The sequence below is a fragment of the Coptis chinensis genome, chromosome 8 (assembly GCF_015680905.1).
Source record: "Coptis chinensis isolate HL-2020 chromosome 8, ASM1568090v1, whole genome shotgun sequence".
NCBI lineage: Eukaryota > Viridiplantae > Streptophyta > Magnoliopsida > Ranunculales > Ranunculaceae > Coptis > Coptis chinensis.
Window position 1 is genome coordinate 37,286,486 of NC_141463.1, and position 22,407 is coordinate 37,308,892.

At 43.1% G+C, this 22,407-nt stretch overlaps 4 protein-coding genes across 4 annotated transcripts; 3 read left to right on the plus strand and 1 right to left on the minus strand.

Annotated features, from left to right (window-relative positions):
* Nucleotides 1-588: 588 nt before the first annotated feature.
* Nucleotides 589-3,856, minus strand: LOC147481370 (uncharacterized). The gene is made up of 4 exons (XM_086578912.1): nucleotides 2,668-3,856; nucleotides 2,402-2,572; nucleotides 1,552-1,604; nucleotides 589-1,494 (listed from the first exon to the last, which is right to left on the minus strand). The coding sequence occupies exons 1-4, from the start codon at nucleotides 3,854-3,856 to the stop codon at nucleotides 589-591; spliced, it is 2,319 nt and encodes a 772-aa protein (XP_086435038.1).
* A 3,460-nt stretch (nucleotides 3,857-7,316) lies between these two features.
* On the plus strand, nucleotides 7,317-7,763 carry LOC147481371 (uncharacterized). Its single transcript, XM_086578913.1, has one exon. It carries the CDS (start codon nucleotides 7,317-7,319, stop codon nucleotides 7,761-7,763), a length of 447 nt encoding a protein of 148 aa, XP_086435039.1.
* A 1,655-nt stretch (nucleotides 7,764-9,418) lies between these two features.
* LOC147481372 (uncharacterized) lies at nucleotides 9,419-9,865 on the plus strand. The gene has a single exon (XM_086578914.1). It carries the CDS (start codon nucleotides 9,419-9,421, stop codon nucleotides 9,863-9,865), a length of 447 nt encoding a protein of 148 aa, XP_086435040.1.
* Nucleotides 9,866-18,479: 8,614 nt separating this feature from the next.
* Nucleotides 18,480-21,590, plus strand: LOC147481373 (uncharacterized). The gene is given in 3 exon segments (XM_086578915.1): nucleotides 18,480-18,848; nucleotides 20,243-21,100; nucleotides 21,103-21,590. Coding segments are annotated over 3 exon segments (1,704 nt in total). The 5' UTR covers nucleotides 18,480-18,490.
* The last annotated feature ends 817 nt before the right edge of the window (nucleotides 21,591-22,407 follow it).

Consider the following 22,407-nt stretch of genomic DNA (forward strand, 5'->3'; position numbering starts at 1 on the left):
TTGAAGAGCAAAATTCAAAGGTTTAATCTAATACAATAATTTAAATGGAACTAAACTTAATCAAAACAATTCAATCTAGATCTAGAAGCTATTCTAATGGCTACTTTTTACTCTAACCTATCTTCCCTAATTCTCTACTAATTAATCTACCATTAACAATGAGCTAAGCTTTTGTTTTTATACATCTAGATCCAAAAATCGTGCATGGGCTTGGAGCCATGTTTTGGGCCAGAGAATCAGGCCCAAAACCCAATTCTTTCAGTCCAAAAAGGCCTCTTCAGCTAGATTCGGCTTCAACAGACTTTTCGTCCACTTTTGCTCCTCTGATTGGGTCAAGGCTTGGACCATTGCAAAGCTCTTTTCGAGCCGGTCGTTTTGACATAAGGTAGGCCCAATTCCGAGGTCTGAGTCCAAAGATATGGCATTCGGAAGTTTTGCTGACTTTTGCTCCTTTATCTCGCTAAAGTGGCACATTTCTGCACATAATGGACTTTGAAGCCTGAAATGCATAAAAACACATAATCAGTATTAACTCTTACTTATTATTCACATAATTGGTCTAATAGTATGATTATTAAGTGGTTAAAACTACAATTTTGGGCTCTTATCATGTACTAACTCTGAAATAACCAGTTGCAGCCGAGATGTAATCACTTTGGAAACACACTTGTACAAAGTATTGCAAAGTGCAATAGGCCTATAATCTTCCACCTTAGTCAGATTACTCTTCTTTGGAATTAGGCATAGAAACATAGCATTTGTTCCCCTCGGCATCTTACATGTTCTGAAGACATTCCTGATAGCATTCAACACATCCTGCCCCACTATATCCCAGCAGTATTTGAAGAAGAAAGGATTGTACCCGTCTGGTCCTGGCACTTTGTTATTCTCCATCGCAAACAATGCTTCCTTGATTTCTGTATTAGTGATATTGGCGTCTAATACCTCTCTCATGGCTGAATCAATCACATTTCTAACTTTCAACCCCATGAAGAACTCTCCCTCGCTGATTGCTGGAGCTGCAGTTCCCACTGTTTGGGTAAAATACTTTACAATGCACTGTGCTACCTCTGTATACCCATATACTGTTACCCCATTATCATTGGAGATGGCCCATATTCCTTTCTTAGCCTCTTTTTCCTTCAAAGAATTGAAGAAGTAACTAGTACATCTATCCCCATCTGTTCTCCATTTCTCCTCTGATTTCTGTTGCATATCTATCTCTTCAGCTCGTGCTAGCTCGATATACTTCTTCATGGTCGCCCTTTCTCTTTCCCCTACATTTACATCACTTGAGTTATTCTGGAAGTTTACTTGTGCGTCATGGAGCTCCTGCCTAGCTGAGTTTACTCTCTCATGAAGATTAGAAAAATTCACCCTTGCCCATGACCTTATTCTTGTCTTCAGGAACTTCAGTTTCTGTACCAATATATACATCGGGTTATTGTAGATATTGGTGCTCCATACTTCCTCTATCATGGCCTTGAACTCTGGCTGATAAACCCAAAAGTTTCAAAATCTGAATGGAGTTGGAGTTCTGGAATGACCAACCCACGTAAGTAGCATTGGCGAGTGATCTGAAACTCCTAGAGGTAGGAACTCAGCTACAGAATAAGGATAACGAGTCAGCCACCAACTGTTTACTAGGCATCTGTCAATCCTTGACATGATTATTGCATCCACGACTTGTTCCACCAAGTGTAGAAAAATCCAATTGAATTGATGTCGACAAAGGTCCGTGATATCAAGACAAGCATTGAATTCAACAGCTTCATTCGGATGAATTGGGTTACCCCCCACTCTTTCATTAGCCGCCTTGATGTTATTAAAGTCCCCAGCGACACACCACGGCTCTTTAACTGATTTATTAATACCCATCAAGTCTTTCCACAATTCGAGTCTCACTTTAGAATTATTACTAGCATAAATAACTGTGAATAAGAATTCTTTCGCTCTTGGAAGGTATTTGACTCTGCAGTGTATGAATTGCTCAGAGTCAGCTAACTTCTGTACATGAGCAACTCCAGGATTCCAACAAACCCATATACGCTATGACTGACTCTTTTCATAATTGTTTACATGCTCCCATGAAGGACAACAAACCCTCCTAATGATATCATACTTTGGTCTTTTGACTTTTGTTTCCAGTAGGCCAAAAACACATAGCTTTTTATCTATTCTCACCTTATTTATTTTTGCAGCTTTCAACAAATCATTTGCTCCCCTCACATTCCAAATGCTAATAGGTTCAATCATTGATCCTATCATTTTTTGTTTTTCGACCCCTTGGGCATGCCCCTACTCTTGCTTCCTTGTTTTTTCTTTTCTTTAGACCCATGATTCATTTTCCCTTTGCTTCTGGTCACCACACCTCCTGGTGTTGTTAGGGGGAAAGGCTCACCTGTCAAAGGAATTAAGTTCTTATCCTTAAAGTACTCAGTTTCCTCTTCAGACATGTCCTCATCAGACATCTCCCCATTTCTTAGCGTCGCAAAGCTGTTATGATATTCCTGCTGCTCGGCATCGTATTCCAACAACTGGTTCAGGCTACTATCTATCCCCACATCTTGTACTACCTCCACATAAGGCACTATGGCAGTACTTATATCACTCTGTTCCCTTTCTTTACCTCTGTCCCTCTGGTCACTGGCTGTGTCACTCACTGACCTCGATCGGGCCCAAAAGGAGCTGTTATTTCTGGCGTATGCATCTCCGGGATAACAAGACTCAAGTCATATTCCTCCACTAAACCCTCATCCAAGTTGCTATTTGCCATTCCGATCTCTATTACCCCTTGATTCACCATAACCATCTCTACTTCCTGTGTTGAGTTCCCTGTACTCTGGTCAAAACCTTGTTCCTGGGCAACTTCAGTATTCCCACCCTCATCACAGCTTTCTGGTAAAAGACATTCAGTACTTGCAGTAGGCGTACCTCCAATAACCACCTCTCCATCCACTGTTCTCAAGCAGCTACTTTCAGGTTGACTCGGAGTATTGTCAACCACTACTTCTTTCTCTCTAGTCCCTCGAGCCTCAGTGTTGCTCGTTTTCCTCGTATAGGCTACAGTAAAGTGCCCGAAAGATTTACAATTCCCACACATCTTAGGTATCCATCCATATTCTACAGATATCCTTCTTATGTCATCCTTACCCATTTCTATATCAAAGAAAGTTGGGAGCTCTGCAGTGCTCTCTACTTTGACACTAACTCTTGCATATTTCAATCTTTTCCTGTGCGCAGTAGTGTCATCCATACTATCAGGAACCCCAAGCCGACTTACTAGGTAGCTCAACCCGTCTTCCGTCCATAGCTCCTTTGGGACATTATGCAAGTTTACCCATATGGGAATTAGTTGCACCGAGTTTCTCCTTCTTTCAATATCTTGAGACCATTTTGATATTACAAAGCATCTACCTGAAATGTAGAAGGTTCCAGTTTCTAAGACCCTCTTCCTATCCTCACTATTAGAAAACTTGAAATAGAATACTTCTTCATCTGTAACCATCTCAAAGCTTCCTTTTAGTTTCCAACGTTTTCTCAAATGGTCCCTCACGGTTAGGAAAGGGAGCCGTTTCTCGAGAAAGAATCCTACAACATAATCATACCATTCAGTGATGCCTTTCATCACTAAGTCTAAAGGTATCTGTGTGATACCATCAATGATTTGAACATCCATTTTCTGTAGCGTATTGCTTAAAGTTGGCGTCTTGGCTGCTCGGAACAAGGTACTCCAAGGTGCTGGGCGTGGTTGTTCTGAAACCATCTCTCTCTCCTCGCTGTTGTTGTTATTAGTCTCTCTTGTCTCTGAATGGAGGGGTGGGAAATTTTGCTTGTTAACCGACAGGTTCGCCATGTCAAGGATCAGCAAAACAACGCAAAGTGCTTGAAGTTGATTCCTTTTCAGAACTCTCACTGTAATCAATGAAGGATTTTACCCGAAGAGGAATGAAACAAGAGGCTTAAGAAGATAAGAATTCTTCTCCAAGCTAGATTTAACTAAAAGCGGCAAAAAGTTGGTGTATGCGATTACTACAACAACTTAAGTTACTTCACTTCCTATCTCCCAAAAACATGTCCCCATTACAAACTGGCTTATTTGATAGTATACCATTGCATTCAATTCAAGTGACATTATTTTCAAACTTCATTTTCTCGGTAGAGGGATTTGGTTTGGGTCATGTATTGGGCAACCACAGAATTTGATTGGGCATCCTCAAGCCCAAGCCCAACAAGAAGTCCAATAGCCATAGCCCAATACACCCCCCACACCTTAACATACCGGTTACCAATTTTTCGACCGTTCTAGCTGGTATCATCTCTCTCTTGCGAGTTTGAATCCAAAAAAAAAAAAAAAAAATTTGCATCTTCTCGTTTTAAAACAAATTATATTACAAATTGCATTTGCCCGACAATTTTATTACAAATTACAAATTGTATTGGCAACCACTGAATTCGATTTGGAACAAATTTCATCTTCTCGTTTTGAAATTTCTAGCATTGACAAATCTACTGATGTAGCATGGGACAATCCCGACATGAAAGTGGAATTTGTGTTTGGAATTGATTGTTTTAATCAGGGATATGAAAGTGACCAACAAACAAAATGAATTTATCAATTTTTTTAGTCCAAGCGACTCGACTATGTCGCCTAAGAGAGTCCCGAAACAACTTAGCCATGTCGTCTTGGAGACTACCCAAACGACCCCGTCATATCGTCTAGCTAAAAACCTAAGAGTTTTGTTTCAAATGACACACGAAGACCATTTGAGTGTACACTAAAACGACATGGCGAGACTGTTTGAGTGTACACTCAAACGACATGGCAAGACCGTTATAGTGTACACTCAAACGATATGGCGAAACCGTTTTGAGTGTATACTCAAACAACATGGCGAGACCGTTTGAGTGTACACTCAAACGACCCGGTGGTTTCAACATGGTGAGACCGGTTGGATTGGTTGTTGGGCTTGGGCCCAATACAAAACATTTTTTTTTAAAAAAAATGACAAACTTGTAATATATATATATATTTTTCGGGTTGTACAATGCAATTTCACGAGTGCCCAATTAAATCACCAGGTTTTTGTAAGTTACATTCTTGGACAGTTTTTAGTAGGTGAGAACACAAGCAACTAGGATGAAAAAAGAGCTTGTACTGTTGTACAAACTGCTATTCATCACCGAGCTGAGCTCCAATTTTCATTATTTTGTGGATGTAGCTGGAAAGTGTTGTACAGGTAGTTGCATTATTGAATATATGTTTTTTTTTCTTTTTGTGTCGTGTGTGTGGATTGATAGTTCATCTTTTCCGATTTTTTTGTTTGTTTGTTTTTGGGCATAATGTAGTGACCGGGTAAAGAGAAGTGGGTTAAGATAGCTGGGCCCAGAAGGGGGAGCAACATATCCAAGGAATTCGGGGCGCATAGTATCCTGACCGCAAAACCCTAGATTGTGACGTGGCATATGTACGGCGGATGGGTGACCACGAGATGAAGAGACAGGTGGACGACCCAGATGGGGAGGAAAGAGATATAAGAAGAAGAAGAGAGACGAAAAGGAGGGGGGCCGCATTGTGAGAGAAAGGATAGGAGAGTGAGAAGTCTAAGAGAGAAAAGAAAAAGAGAGAGAGGAAGCTAGAGAAATTAAGTGAGATCAGGTTCATACATTTGGCTCCGCCTGTGGGGAAGACAAAAATCGAGTAAATAGTGGCACCAAAGAGAAAAGTAGGTAGACCTAGGAGGGTGGCGGTGCTGAATCCATCACCAGATCTGGCCCCGGAGGGTGTGATTGATGAAGAGGGAGACCGAAGAGAGGAGCAAGAGGCAGAGGAAACACGATTGATGTGGGAAGAGATTGAGAGACTAAGAGAAGAGAACGACGAGCTGAGAAGAGAGAACAATAGGGTGGAGGAAGAGAATGGGGAAGAAGAGAACGAGGGATCTGAAGGTGACGGATCTGAAGAAGAGGAGGCTCAGCGAAATCCTGTTGAAAACCCATTAGTTGGCTTGACAATGGAGCAAGTCCAAGAAACGATAGACAATGACAAGGAGGCGAACAGGCAACAAGCAAAGGGCTATGAAGGAGCGACCAGGCAGGTGGTGGCTGGGTTGAACCGCAACCCACTGGCAGATGACATTTGGGCTTTGGAGGCCCCAAAGCGTTTCACTCAGCCTAGGTTCGAGAGATATGATGGCAAGGGAGATCCAGTGACCACATCCATCATTTTCGACAACAGATGCCTTTGTGGCAGGAGGCACGGTATGACGACCTGCGATGTATGATGTTCTCGGCTAGTCTGGAAGGAGGGGTGTTGACTGGTATTACAGATTGCCAGCGGGGAGCATAAAGAATTTCCAAGAGTTGGAGCAGGTGTTCATAGATCATTTCATACATCAGAAGAGGCGGGTGGTAGATATCGCGGCTTTATTCAATGTGCGACAGAGATCCGCGGAGTCTGTTAGGGAATTTCTATGTGGGTTCAAGGCGGAGACGCTGAAAGTTGAAAATCTGGATGAGAGGATGGCGGTAATATCATTCGAGAGGGGCTTATGCCCGGGAACAGGAATGCACCAGTCCGTGGCAAGGAATAAGATCGCGAATTTACACGAGCTATATCCGCGGGTGGAAAAATACATAAGGTATGAAGATACCATGCACAAGGAGTCTAGGAGACTAGGGAAGGCAGTGTTGTCTTTGGAGAGGGAAAGGCAACACCGGAAGACCAAGACATCTGAAAAAGAGAGCAGGGGATATCGTAGATATCGCGGTTGGGCAGAAGGGAGCCGGGAGGGCGCCCAAAGGGAACACAGGGAAAGGAAACCATACCGCGAGACGGAACAGACACCACTGAATAAACTAGTGAGCGAGATCTTGCCCCAAATTAAGAACCTTTCGGGGTATGAGGGACCACGGAGCACACCAATAGAGTTACCAGAAAAACCTGTCTATGTGTATCATCAGGTACAGAATCATGATAATAATGACTGCTATGCACTGAAATGGTTGATTCAGAGGATGGTGGAGAAAAGGATGTTGAGGGAGTTTGTGGGAGGCTCCCAGAATGAGGAGTGTGTACCGCCTTAGGGAAGGATATTGGGAACCATTAATGTGATCTACAACGGGGAGGTTCTGAGCCACAATGCTCACAGAGACAAGATAAGGTGGACCGCGAGTATCCAACAAATCAATGAGAGAACAAGTAGACCGCGACAAAATATGGTGTCAGCAACAGAAAAAGAGTAATCATATTTTTAGTAGCGGACCTCCTCCTGATGGATTAGCCACATGAGGATGCCCTGGTCATTACCATAGCAATGGGAAATTATATGGTGAAAAGGGTATTGATTGATTGTGGTAGTGTAGTGGATTTGCTATTCAGAGGTGCTTTGGAAGAAATGGGGGTCGACCCCAAACTGTTGAGACCTTCGCGAACCAATTTGTATGGATTCAATGGAAGTATGACCGAGCCCATAGGGGAGCTCTTATTGCTTGTGACAACGGGTCCGGTGATGATTTTCACTCGATTCATAGTGATCGATTTAGCTTCGCAGTACAACACAATTTTAGGAAGGCGGTGGATTCATAAGATGAAAGCGGTCCCATCGATGTACTACCAGGTGATACGATTTCCCACACCTACCAGCATGTATGAGGTATACGGTGATCAGGCAACTGCCAAGAACAACCATCGGGGAATAGTGAAGAGGATGATCAGTGGACCGGAAGGGGAGACTGCCAACTCTAGAAAGAGGCAGACATAGCAATTATAATGTTCCTCGGTAGAAGAGAAGTTGGACTCCTCGGCGGGGCCAAAGACTCTCGATGAGGTGGAAGTGGTAAATATTGGAAAGGGGGAAGAAGAGAAGTTCACGTCGATAGGATACAGTTCTTGTCGGAGAATAAAGATGTGTTCGCTTGGGCGATTGAGGAAGTTACTGGGTTAGACACTGAGTTCGCTTGTCACCATTTGCACATGAGGGAAGACACTAAACCTGTGAGGCAGAGGATGCGCGGCATTAGACCTAAATATGTCGAGGGAATCCGCAAAGAAATTGTGAGGTTGAAGGGGGTGGGATTCATCCGAGAAGTGGAGTTCATAGACTGGTTGTCTAACATAGTCGCGGTACCAAAGAAGAATGGCAAGGTTTGGATGTGCGTTGATTTTACGGATGTAAACCTCGAGTGTCCAAAGGACAGTTATCCCATGCCACGAGTAGATGAGTTGGTGGACATGACGGTGGGTTTCAAGATATTTTCGTTCATGGATGCATCGATGGGCTATAATCAGGTCGTGATGTATGGGCCCGATCAAGAGAAAACTGCGTTTGTGGTGGAAGGCGGTACATACTGCTATACGAGGATGCTATTTGGCTTGAAGAACGCCGGGGCTACATATCAGAGGTTGGGCGAAAAAATGTTTGGAAGCAAGATTAGGAAGGGGATCGAGATTTATATAGATGACATGGTAGAAAAGAGTATGTCGGAAGATGAGCATTTAGAGGGTTTGAGGGAGACCTACGGGATACTTCGGAAATACAACTTGAAGTTGAACCCTGAGAAGTGCACATTCGGAGTGACGACGGGAAAGTTTCTGGGTTATATCGTTACTCATTGGGGAATATAGGCGAACCCCGAACAGATAAGGGCGTTGGTGGAGATGCCGTCTCCGCAGAATGTTAAGGAAGTATAGCGGCTGGCAGGAAGGATAGCAGCGCTGAATAGGTTCATCTCCAAATCATCCGATAAATGTAGACCACTGTATAGGTTATTAAGGAGTACACTGGATTTCGTGTGGACAGCAGAATGTGAGGAGGCGTTTCAAGAATTGAAAAGGTATTTGGGTAAAGCGCCTCTGTTGTCTCGGCCTGAACAAGGGGAAAAACTGTATTTGTATTTGGGGGCCACGGATTATGCAGTTAGCTCCGTACTAGTATGAATAGTAGACAAAGTAGAGAGGCCGGTATACTTTCAAAGCAAGACATTGCTGGATGCAGAGACGCGGTATAGCAGGATCAAGAGGTATGCCTTGGCATTGATTTTTTCAACCTTGAAGCTGAAACCTTACTTCGAGGCGCATGTGATAGTGGTAGTGATGAATTTGCCTTTGAAGCAAGCGTTGAGGGCAGAAAAATCAGGCAGAATGTTAAAATGGGCAGTGATGCTAAGTTCCTATGAGATACAATATCAGGTAAGGACCGCGGAGAAGGCACATGCAATAGCTGAGTTTCTGGCGGATTTCCCCGCAAAGGACCCTACTTGGGGAGAAAAGATGGTTATGGAACCAGAGAGGGAGGGGGAACCTGACTTCCTAGACCCGTGGGATAAGAGGAACGGGTGGAGGGTGTTTGCAGATGGATCGCATAGGGTTTTTGTATTGGTTACACCGAGCGACATAGAGCAAACCATGAAGTAATTCATGGTGTCCAGTAATGAGGCAGAATATGAAGCTGTGATAGCGGGGTTGAGAATGGCTGGGGATTTGGGAGTGAATGAACTGACAGTATTCTCCGATTCGAATTTGGTGGTATGTCAAGCGAATGGAGGATTCGCGGCCAGATGTGCCCGAATGGCGAGATATTTAGAAGTGCTACACCAAAGAGCCGCAAAGTTCACGAAGCTCCGGTTCGTCCACTTGGGCCGCAGTGAGTATAGACATGCTAACGCCCTAGCCTACATAGCAGCAGCGATTCCTGGATCAGAAGCAAGGACGATATTAGTGGGAAGGTTAGAGAGACTGAGCATTGAGGATGCGGTAGAGGTTTGTCAGGTTGAGGAAGAGAGTGGGAGTTGGATGGAGCCAATTAAAGGCTTTTTGTCAGGAAAGGAAGTGACAGACAAAAAGGAAAGAAGAAGGTTGGAATAGACTTCACAGAGATACGTCTTATTGGAAGGAGAATTGTATCGGAAGAACTTCAATGGACCACTGCTAAAATGCTTGGGTCTGCGGTTATCGAATGAGGTGTTGGCCGAATTACATGAGGGAGATTGTGGGAGCCATTCAGCTAGAAGAACTACTGCACATCGTTTGTTGACACAAGGGTATTTTTGGCCCCATATGAAAAGGGATGCAGTAGAGCTTGCAAAGAGATGTGATAAATGTCAGAGGTTTGCCCAGTTGATCTTTGCCCTCGCAGAACCCCTACACAATGTCTCGAGCCCATGGTCATTCGCTATGTGGGCAATGGATATAGTGGGGCCGCTGCCTATGGCCAGCAGCAAACGGAGGTTCATGCTCGCAGCCATTGATTATTTCACAAAATGGATTGGGGCCGTGCCCTTGCACAGGTGAAGGAGACCCAAGTAATCAAGTTTTTGTGGGAGAATATTATATGCAGATTTGGATTGCCATATGCCATCATAGCAGACAATGGGACCCAGTTTACCGGAGTGAAGGTGACCGACTTCCTGCAAGCTTATAGGGTGAAACAGGGGTTCTCGGCCCCCTACAATCCTGAGGGCAACGGACAGGCGGAGTCATCCAACAAAACTATTATGAACAACTTGAAGAATAAGTTGGAGGAGAAGAAGGGGGCATAGGCAGACGAGTTGAATCATGTACTCTGGGTCTATCGAACCACTCCTCGGACGTCTACCCAAGAGACACTGTTCTCGTTGGCTTACAGCATGGAGGCCGTGATACCTTCGGAGATGGTGGCGGCTACAACACGGACTAAGTCTGTGGAGGAGGGTTCAAATTGGAGAATACTAGCAGCGGATTTGAATCTAGCAGAAGAAAGAAGGGACACTGCTCATATCAAGTTGGAGGAGTACCACAGGAGATTGCAGAGACAGTACAACAAGAGGGTCAAGCCGCGAAAATTCCAAATGGGTGAGCAGGTACTCTGTCGAGTGACTCCTAGTACAAAGAAGGAGAATGACAAGATGCTGGGTCCAAACTGGGAGGGACCGTGCACCGTGGTAGATGTGGGAGGAGCGGGCTCCTACAAGTTGCAAACAAAGGATGGCAAAGTGATAGAGAAACCATGGAATGTGAGAATGCTCAAGAAATTCCACTTTTGAATGTAATGAAAATCCAGAGCAAGGATATGTAGTTGTATGTAAATATATAATACAACGACACTTTTGAGAAGAGACCATCAGTAGTAATAGCAGGAGTCCCAAACAGAGAGAGAGACGGTAATGGGGATGTGCCTTTCATTGATACATTGCCAGAGGGGAGCCTAGGGCAAAGGGAGTTGCCCCAACGGGCTTTCGGTGGCTATAAAGCCCGCGGAGTGGGATGAGCCTTTCGCAGGTGAGAGGCGCAAATCACACTTGGGGCATGGAACCCAGGTGTAGAGAGGGACATCGGAGGGGATGAGCCTTTCGCTGATATAATCTTAGAGTTGAGCCTGTTGCAAAATGAGTTGTCCCAGGTAGCTTATGGGAGCTGCGGAGAGGGATGAGCCCTTCGCGGACGAGAGATACAAATCACACATGGGGCATTGAACCCAAAAGTAGCGAAAGACCCCGGAGGGGGATGAGCCCTTCGCGGATAGTGTGCACAGTTTATACGTGGGGCATGGAGAATGGGCTCCTTCGGGCTAAGCAGCCTAACAAAAAGGAAGCAACCGGGCGAGGGGACCTATTAGTTAAGTCAGTAAAACTAAATTTCAAGAGAGAGAGATAGAGGCATGGAGAACCAAGAGATAGCACATACATGGAACAAAATTAAACATCATATTAAAGAAAACCTGCACACGAGTTCGCGGGGCAGTATGAGTAAATAATAACATGTCATAAGTTTCAAAGACATCATAACACACAAGAGGGAGGCCCTACTGTGTCTCAGTAATGGTTTCATCAACAATCATTACTTCGGAGGCTTCTTCCATGGGCGCTTCGGTCGTATCAACTAGTGGTGTTGTCTGGGTTGGTGAGCCCCCGGCCGCAGTGTCATCGGGAGCAACCTCCTTGGCGGTGTTCAGTCCCTCCGCGGACACTGGGTTTTAACCACAGGGGGGGCCTACCTTTCTAGAAGGAGACGGCCCTCTTGAATAAGTCGGGCATGCTCTTCCTCAATTTTCTGGGACACCCTCTTGTCAGCTAACATCTTGAAACGTTCGTGAAGAGCTTCCATGTCCGCCTCTTGCTGTTGCAACAACGCGGCAGTGGCCTCTTGATGTTTTTGGGTGAGCTCAGCAACATCGTTCTGATGCTGTGTAGTGAGGGTATCGAGTGCAGTTTTATGTTGTTGGAGGAGCGCGGTCTTCTGATTGCTCAGACGGTCATTAGCCGAATTCCTATATTTCAGATGGGAGTCCTCCGCGACCCTGAGCTCATCCTGGGCCTGCACCTTGGCCAAATTAGGAGCCACCAGATCTGATTGAAGACCGACACAGGTAGCCTTGAGGCCATCAAGGCCGTTTATTTCTTTCTCCAGGGAGGCCACCTTCGTCTTGGGGCTAAAAAGGGCGTGGATCATGAAAGAGATATCCAAGCTTACCTATAATCAGAAGGAGAGAAAAAAAAAAAAAAGGAGAGAGAGAGCAAAGGATAGTGTACCCTTTCCCAGTTGTTGTACAAAGAGGTGTGGTGCTGATCAAAGGAACCTCCATCCGCATAGGCTATAACCTTGGGCAGGTGTGCATTATAGAACAACGACGAGGCCACCGCGGTGTTGTCCAAAGCAGATTCGGCGGTGGTAAGTTGGCAGTTACGCACCTTGAAGACAGGGCGTAAGTTCAGAGGCCGAAGCTGCAGGGGGAACTGGTTCTTTGCTGGGTCGGTGCGTGCAAGGGGAAGAGACCGCAGAGGGAAGAGGAGTGGTGACGGGGGGAGATCTTTCAGGTTCGGTGGTCCGTGGCCTCTTGGCGAGAGGATTTTCAGAGATAGCCCTTGCCCTGGCAGAGGGAACCTCCCTCACTTCACCCTTGTCAGAATCATCACTCTCGAACAACTTTTGTTTGCGGATGTCCATGTCAGCAGGAGGGGAGTCAGCGGAGGTGTATTGATCGTCCCAAGTGGAGATAGAACGATAGGAAGGGACAGTTTTAGGAATTGAAGAATGGGGTGGCTCTCGGGGTTCAAAAGGGGCAGTGGATTGCGAAGCGGTGCGGGTATGTGGTCGGCGGGAAGGACGAGTGCGGGTCTTCTTCTTGGGGGAGGAGAGGTTCTGGGCTTTCTTTCTTTCGGAGGGGGAGGTCTGTAAAATGGAGCTGTGAAGTCGCCGATCTTGTGTAGGGTGGGATTGTGCAACAAGGGAGTAGCAGTGGTGGGATGGATACCTAAGCGATCGGCTTGAGCAGAACCGAGTTCGCGGAGACTTTGGAAAATGGAACAAGAAATACCGGAATAGATGCGAGACTTGGAGTTTGGCCGCCAACCTGCAGAACAAAGAGGAATCGCAGTTAGTGTATAATGGAGACATCGCGACTAGAGAGATGGGCAGGGCCGGCTCTGAGGTTTGGGTGGCCCTAGGCGAGCTCCTAAAAATTGGCCCTCTGTCTTAGGAGAAAAAAAAATATGCACACACGCGCGTATTTTTTTAAAATTATTACTAGTATACTGCATTGCAGTGGGGGTGTGAGCAGAGCAGTACATTTCGTAATCATGTCTATGAAACATTTGAACGTTCCCTTCAACTTCTAAAAGGACAAGAAGTGAAGTATAAGAGAAAAGTGGAAGTGCAACATACCTTCATAATAATGGACAAGTAAAGGTAATGTACATGAACTTGTTGCTTCTAGTATGTTGAGTCGTTACAAATTGTCTTTTCCAAAGCTAGTAAAACAACTCAATGAAAAAACTAGTCAACAATTACAATTCATCGATTTCATCACCATCACAAATGTAATAAATAAATTTAATTTCAAAGCTTCACAAACAAAATTGTGGTGTAACACTTAAATGCAAGCCTAAAACCAATGGCAAATATCCAATTCAAATAATTTCTACTCCTAAAGTCTTAATTGGTTTTAAAACTTTGTCTAACATATTATATATTCAAACTCATAATTCATAAACAAAAGAAATTTTAAATTGAAATAATAGATTAAGCAATTCAAATAATTTTAGCATTGAGAGTTTGAGACCTCATACATTTGTTAGAATTTTTTTTGACTTTTGTAGGAAAAAGTCAAAAAGAGAAGAAATCCGGCATCCGCTAATTCGCTAAAATAGTCTGACATCCGGCATCCTCATCTCTTGTTTTGCTACAGTAAGTATGTAAGTTTTGTTTCGTTTATTTTGTTTAGTGCAATTGGGCTTTTAAGTTTTGACTAAATGGGTCGAGCCAAATAGCCAAACTTAAAAAATAATGAATATGGACGTGGGTCAGTGGGTGTGCACTTGTGTAGCAGCTGGAGGCCCTAAATATTAGCAATCAAATAGAGGCCCTAGGCGGTGGCCTATGCTGCCTACTCCTCAGAGCTGGCCCTGGAGATGGGAAAAGTAAAGATACTTACCACGGGATATGAAGGCGAGGTGATTTAGAGTTAAATCTGACGGAATGTCTGCGGACAGAAATTGCCCTGATATGTATAGAGAGTAATGATGCCACACTTTATCCAAGGTGGTGACACGGAGTAAGAAGGATGACTTCTGAGGACGTACACAAAAGGATTGGTATCCCACACCTACATCCTTGGTACTTTTCTTAATGAAAAAGTGAGAGAAGATATCACGGCTCACGATCTTGGGGTCACCGGTTTTGTTATAGGAGTTCGCGGCATACATGTGTCGCCAGAAATTCCCTATGCCTTGACAGGGTGGAATGTTGAAATGATTGCACACCTCGACATCCAGGAGAGTGAGGGGTAGCCGTAGACTAGCTACTATTTGACCTACAGTGACCACGAGGGACCCTGGACATTGGGGTACCAAGTGGGGATAGTGAGTGATGGATGGCACGTGTTCTAGGGTTATGTGGTCCGGAATGCCATAAGCTGCCCTAATTGCATCCAAATTAGGTCTACGGCAGTGAGAAGGCGGCGGCAGCAAGGAAGGCTGGCGCCCGGAGGTAGAGGGGACTGTAGTGGGGGAGAGAGATGGAGGGGAACCTATACTATCGGACGGGGAAGAAGAGGAGTCACCGGTTTCCGAATCCGACATCAGAAAATAAGATAAACAGAAGCAAAAGTGGGAAAACAAAGCAAAAACAGTTAAACTAAAGAAGGTGAAGACTAGAGACGTACCAGGTGAAAAGAGAGAGGAGTGGCGAGTCGAAGAGAGAGGAGTGGCGAGTCTGAAGGGGATGCTCGAGAAGTAGAAGCTTCACCAGAGAAAGGAGCAAACGCAAGCAAGCCAGAGGTTGGACAGAAAAGGGAGAGGAGAGCAGAGCAATGAGAGAGCAAGAGAAAATGAGAAAATGAAGGAGGAAGGAGATGGGGAAGAATTTAAATAGGAGAGGGGCAGGAAAGTAATTACAAAGAGGTGAGGAAACTGAAGAGACGGGACGGTGGTCCAGCCAAAATGCGACACGTGGGGGCTCGAAATATAAGGAGCGGCTGAAAATGCGTGTGATGATTGCTATTAATGATGTATCTATATCGATGAAGGAAAATGTGGCTGCACAGAAAACGAAGTGGTAGAGGTTCTCGACCCCGGGTCCATTAACAGGACCGCAGAGTCGAGAAGGGGCATTTGTAGTGACCCGGTAAAAAGAAGTGGGTTAAGACAGCTGGGCCCAGAAGGGGGAGCAACATATCCAAGGAATTCGGGGCGCATGGGATCCTGACCGCAGAACCCTAGACCACGATGTGGCATATGTACAGTGGATAGGTGACCACGAGATGAAGAGACAGGTGGACAACCCAGATAAGAAGGAAAGAGATATAAGAAGAAGAAGAGAGACAAAAAGGAGGGGGGTTGCATTGTGAGAGAAAGGAGAGGAGAGTGAGAAGTCTAAGAGAGAAAAGAAAAGAGAGAGAGGAAGCTAGAGAAATTGAGCAAGATAAGGTTCATACACATAATAAATCCCAAGTATAAATATGACAAAGCAATCAAAGAAATCAATAACAAATATTTGAATCCATTGTTATCTCTAATTAATTAGCAAAGAGTAAATGTTAAAAGAGCTCTTGCCATGAAATGTTCAAACAAGGAGTAACTATCAAGGACAAAAATGCCGAAAAAGTAACTCTCAAGGACACCTTTTTATTTTTGTAACTGATAAGCACGTAAATACTATATATTTACGCTCAATTTTATATTAGTTAGTCCAATTATTTTATTTGTTCGATTTAATTAGTGTGTTTTTAGTGATTTTGCAGGATCGGAGTTGACTTGATTAAAATTGTTGAAACTGTCGAGATTCGAAAATATTAGTGTGTGGAGATATCCCATGTTGGTCAAGATATTGTTTGCGTGCATTGGATTTGGCATTGTTGTTTGCTAATGAGAATTTGGACTCGGTACCTTACTACCTTAGCACCTGTCAGTAACAAGGCTATGGCTATGAGTATTTAGTAAATGCACATGAAGCCAAGATTTAAGTGAGGACGTGACCAGAAAAGGTTGATTTAATATGGACCATTGGTTGGACTTGTAAAGTTAGGCCAAACTAAGTAAACGAAGACACAAAAGAATTAATGGAAATGGCCCATGGCTAATGAGCTTAAGTACACCACGTGATTAGCATCCAAAGTGAAAGCTTATGCTTTTGTTATAACCGACACTCCTCAAGTTCAACCCATGTGCGCGCCAAGATAGACCGGTCCAATAATTAACACCCAAGCCCTCAATCTATCTAATCCACCTCAACAAGTTTAGAACCGGCACCACCAGATAAGTTCTTCAGTCTCCATCTCTCTCACGAACAGGAACAAAATTCCCCTCAAATTTCGGCTGACCAAATCGAACATGCGCCCACACAACCTAAATCCCATACCACTATACAACTGGACCACCCGATCACCACCTTCTATCCATCTTTCTTTACAAACAGGAGACCGACTTCGCGATTTTCCGATAAAATCCCCCAACCGAACCTCTCGCCACCGACTTCGAATTCCAGTCGAAATAAAACACTGCCCTAACCAATCCATTATATAAGGAGGAGAGAAACAGTAGAGGGGGGCGCTCCACAACAGAGAAGACAGAACATAACACCGAGAGCCGAAGAGCGAGAATTGGATACACACAGAAATCGAGAACGAGACAAAGGAAAGCCAAGGAGATTTCACTGTCGACATGAGTTCTCCTAACCTTTACTTTATTTTTTAGTTTGATTATTATGTGTAGCTAAACTATTAGCTAGGGCTTAGATGAAGCCCTAGACTTCATGAGGTTTTTATGTTTAATTAGTTTATCGTTCTCGGAACTTAAAGATTAAACTTGATTGATTTCTTTAGATAGTAATAGGATTACTTTCATTAATTATATCTTGCATGTTTTCATGTCTCGACTAATTAATAGTTAGATTATTCTCTTATTAATATCGCACCACGTTTATTGTTTAAATAAATCTGTGAAGAGTTGTGCTATAAAAAGACAACTCTAGCTAGGGATTTATATTTTCGTTTGCTGAAATTCAATCAATCTAATAAATATAAGAGCTTCATGATCACATTTTCGAGCAAGCAAGGGTTACCTTTCCCTCATGCTACTCGTAATTAAAAGAGAACTATAAACTGATTTGACTAGGATAACCTACAACGGTCTAGGGTGGATTCGAATGCCTTAGTGTTTTCTTCGGTAATAGTTAATCCATTTAATTTATTGCTTTTGTAGTAATTAGTTAATTTTAGTTAATAATAATTCCAAATTTCTATAAAACAACATTGTCTAATTAAGTTAGGTAATATTTTAGTACTCGTTTGTCCGAAGTAGCAATCCCTGTGGGATCGACCCATTTGCCGCAACTATTTTCAACGATAGCTGTGCGCTTGCGGTTTAATTAGGGTTAGATTAGTCTATTTAATTAGACTGACTAATTTCCTATCAAGTTTTTGGCGCCGCTGCCGCTGCTGGGGATTGCAGTGGTGCAATCGAGTTTTAAAGTCTTATTTATCGTGATTTGTAGTTTAAGTTTAGTCGTAGTTATATTAATTCGTAGTTTACGTGTTTAATTTTAGTTATTTTTGCAGATAGTTAAGCAAAGATTTCTTCTTACAAGGTTGATAGTCGTGATTTGTTGTGGACTTTGTGAAGTTGCTTGTTTGTCGTCACCCGGGCGTTTAAAGTAGCCCTCGAAGGCTCACCGGAGGTAACGCCTCTCTTTCCTTTGTGGGCTTGGACTTTGTTTGTTTTGTGTGTTTTGCTTGTTTTCATTGTTTCTTGCATTTAGGATTGGTTAAGTCACCTTTGACCAGCCTTAGGCATCTTGCATTAGGACAGGTTTTAGCCCGCTCACTAGGAAAGCCCTTTTGACACGTGGATCGAGTGACGGTGCTTTTGCACAAGAACTGGGAATCGTGTTATTTGGGTTTAGGAGCAAATATATTAAACAATATTTAAAAATTCAATCTGGGTTGAAATATTTGTTTGATATTGTTGTGTGAGCATCGTTTGCATCATTTATTAGAGTTTTAGGTTTTAGAAGTGGTTTATGATTGAGACTCGATCCAATAATCCAGAGTTAGCACTGTTTGATTCAGAAATTGAACGGACACTCCATAGAAGGATTAGAAATCTCGCCGAGTTAGAGATATCTATAACCTTTGTCGGCAATACACCAATTTTTGCTGACATGGCTGACAATAATAATGACATTGTTGCCCAAGTACCTAGGTCTATTAAGGAATTCATATATCCTACTAGGACAACTCGACCATCTTGCATCGTTCCTCCACCGACCAATGCTAATAATTTCGAGTTAAAGCCCAATCTACTTGGGTTACTTCCTAAGTTTAGGGGTACGGATGAGGAAGATCCATATCTTCATGTAAGGGAGTTTGAAGATATTTGTGGGACTGTGAAGCTTCAACAGTTTAGCGATGAGGCTATAAAGCTGAAGTTATTCCCTTTTTCTCTTAAGGAGAAAGCAAAGAGTTGGTTTCACACTCTTCCATCTAATTCCATAACTACATGGGAAAGATAATGCATTGTGTTCTTAAAGAATTTTTTCCCTAATCATAAGGCAACTGCTTTTAGAAAAAATTTATCATCTTTTTGCCAAGCTGATGGAGAATCATTATGGAAGTGTATGGAGAGGTTCAAGGACCTACTCTTGCAGTGTCCTAACCATGGCCTAGAGAAGGGTAGGCTAATACAGATTCTCTATGAGGGTCTTGATTTTAGCTCTAAGGCTATGATTGAGACCATGAGTACTGGAGATTTCTGTGATAAGACTGTGGATGATGCATGGTCATTTTTAGAAGACGTTGCTGAAAAGGTCCAACAATGGGAAACTAGTCGTGAGCCTCAGAAGGTGGCTAGTAGTACTACAAAGAATGTTATGTTTCATGTTGACAAAGATTTTGACTCGAACGCCAAAATAGCTGCCTTAGTTAGAAGAGTTGAGGCTCTTGAGGTAGAAAAGGAGACAAAATCTCCAGCTCAAGTTAATGATGTTGAGACCCCTGGTTGTTTGTTGTGTGATAGTCTTGATCACGTGATTAATAATTGCCCTGGCATTACTGCGCAAGTTAATGCTTTTAATTCATACTAAAAGCCAGGCAATAATCCATTTTCTAATACGTATAACCCTGGGTGGCGTAACCACCCCAACCTATCTTGGTCCAAGGGTATACATCAGGGTGGTCCAGTTAGTAATACAAACCCCAACAACAAGATATACCCCAACCACCTAAGCTGTCACCTTTAGAGGAAACTATGGCTCAATTAGCACAGACCACCATGAAACTTCAGGAAACGATTGATCGGTTTATGCAAACCAGTCAAATGGCTACTCAGGAGAATGCTCAAGCCCTTAGGAAGTTGGAAGTTCAAATTGGTCAAATTGCTAATACTTTGAATGAGAGGGACAAAGGTAAGTTTCCTAGCCAACCAGTAGCTAATCCTAGGGGACAATTTGAAATAGGTTCTAACTTGAACCAAGGGAACCACCAGGAGCAAGCCAAGTCTATTACTATTCTTAGGAGTGGTAAACAGGTTGATAATAGGGTTGAGGTACCTAAGGATGGTGAGGTCGGATATGATCCTATAGAGATTGAAGGGAAGGAAAATGACGTAAGTGGGACTACTAGTCGTAATACTTCCAAGGAGAGCTTAGAACCTCCTACTCCTGTGTAGACTAGTCCTATACCTTCTTATATACCAAAAGCTCCTTTTCCCCAATGGTTAGATCAGGCTAAGAAAGGTTCTAATTTGAGTGAGATGATGAAGCTGTTTAAACAAGTTCAAATCAACATTCCATTACTTGATGCCATAAAACAAGTTCCTTCTTATGCCAAGTTTCTTAAAGATTTGTGCACACAGAAACGTAAGTTGAATGTGCACAAGAAAGCCTTCCTTATCGAGCAAGTGAGCTCCATTATCCAAAACCAAACCCCGCCTAAGTTTAGAGATCCTGGATGCTCTACTATTTCTTGCGTAATTGGTGATCATATGATTGAGAAGGCATTGCTAGATTTAGGGGCTAGTGTTAATTTGTTACCCTATTCGGTTTATTTACAACTTGGTCTTGGTAAGTTAAAACCCACCACCATTACTCTTCAATTGGCGGATAGGTCTGTGAGAGTTCCATGGGGTATTATTGAGGATGTTTTGATTCAGGTTGACAAGTTTTATTTCCCTATTGATTTTATTGTCCTAGATACACAGCCTGTTCAGGACCCTAAGCACCACATTCCTGTTATCTTAGGCCGTCCATTCTTAGCCACATCTAATGCTATCATTAACTGTCGTAATGGAGTGTTGAATCCTTCTTTTGGTAATATGACTACCGAGCTTAACGTGTTTAATGTGGGTCAACAACCCCCTGAGCCTGATGATTTTTGGGAAGTTAATCTTATTGAGTCTGTGGTCCATAAGACTTTCTTAGAGAGTTATTCCGATGACCCTCTTGAGTCTTGTTTAGCTCATTTTGGTGGTGATTTTGATGTGGATAGTTCTATTTGTGAAGTTAATGCTTTGCTTGATGCTACCCCGATCTTAGATACTAATAAGTGGAAAACCAAGGTAGAACCTCTTTCTCCTTCGAGTCCCAAAATAGTTTCTTCCATAGATAGTCCTCCTAAGCTTGAGTTGAAACCATTACGGATACTCTTAAGTATGTCTTTTTGGGACCTGATGAGACTTTGCCTGTTATTATTGCTTCTAATCTTGATAGTGAACAAGAGAGTAAATTGCTTAGGGTTCTTAGAGACCATAAAACAGCTTTAGGGTGGACTATTGCTGATATTCATGGGATCAGCCCCACTGATTGTATGCATCATATTCATCTAGAGGAGAATGCTAAACCAACCCGCAAATTCCAGAGACGGCTTAATCCTAACATGAGAGAGGTAGTGAGAGCCGAGGTTCTTAAGTTGTTAGATGCGGGTATCATTTATCCCATCTCCGATAGTCAATGGGTGAGTCCAGTTCAGGTTGTCCCTAAGAAGTCTGGTATTACGGTAGTTAAGAATGCGAATGGCGAGTTAGTTCCTACCCGTATGACTACTGGGTGGCGTTTTTGTATTGACTATCATAAGTTGAATCTAGCCACTAGGAAAGACCACTTTCCTCTTCCTTTTATTGACTAGATGCTTGAACGGTTAGCCGGTCATAAGTATTATTGTTTTCTCGATGGTTATTCCGGTTATTACCAAATATGTATTACACCTGAGGATCAAGAAAATACTACATTTACTTGTCCTTTTGGAACTTTTACCTACCGTCGTATGCCATTTGGGTTATGTAATGCACCTGGTACCTTCCAGAGATGCATGCTTAGCATTTTTTCTGACATGGTAGAGAGGTTTCTTGAGGTGTTTATGGATGACTTCTCTGTATTTGGTGATTCTTTTGATGAGGGTTTGCACCATTTGAAATTAGTGTTAATTAGGTGCAAGGAGAAGAATCTGGTGTTGAATTGGGAGAAGTGTCATTTTATGGTTCAACAGGGTATTGTTCTTGGTTATATTGTTTCTAGTAAAGGCATTGAGGTTGATAAGGCCAAGATTGATGTCATTTCTAGTCTTCCACCACCTAAGACTGCGGAAAGATATTAGGTCCTTTTTTTTAGGTCATCTGCCGGATTTTTTATAGGCGATTCATTAAGGACTTTAGGGGTCCCTTATGCAATTTATTTGGTAAGGATGTCGATTTTGTCTTTGATGATGATTGTTTGAAATCTTTTGAGAAGCTTAAGCATTTATTGACTACCGCTCCTATCATACAACCACCTGATTGGAGTGTACCTTTTGAGCTAATGTGTGATCGTCCGACTATGCTATTGGTGCCGCTTTTTAGGTCAACGGTTTGATAAATTGCCCCATGTAATTTATTATGCAAGTCGAACTCTTAATGATGCCCAAATGAATTACACACAACCGAAGGAGTTGTTAGCTGTTGTGTTTG

Bases quoted from the DNA above. Each gene is read 5' to 3' on its own strand.
- LOC147481372 (XM_086578914.1), top strand. From the start codon at position 9,419: ATGGTGTCCAGTAATGAGGCAGAATATGAAGCTGTGATAGCGGGGTTG.
- LOC147481370 (XM_086578912.1), bottom strand. From the start codon at position 3,856: ATGGCGAACCTGTCGGTTAACAAGCAAAATTTCCCACCCCTCCATTCA. The intron at 2,573-2,667 runs GTCAGTGAGTGA...ATGTGGAGGTAG, and splicing joins TCCTTTTGGGCCCGATCGAG to TACAAGATGTGGGGATAGAT. The intron at 1,495-1,551 runs GTTGGTCATTCC...TGGGTTTATCAG, and splicing joins CGCCAATGCTACTTACGTGG to CCAGAGTTCAAGGCCATGAT.
- LOC147481371 (XM_086578913.1), top strand. From the start codon at position 7,317: ATGGGAAATTATATGGTGAAAAGGGTATTGATTGATTGTGGTAGTGTA.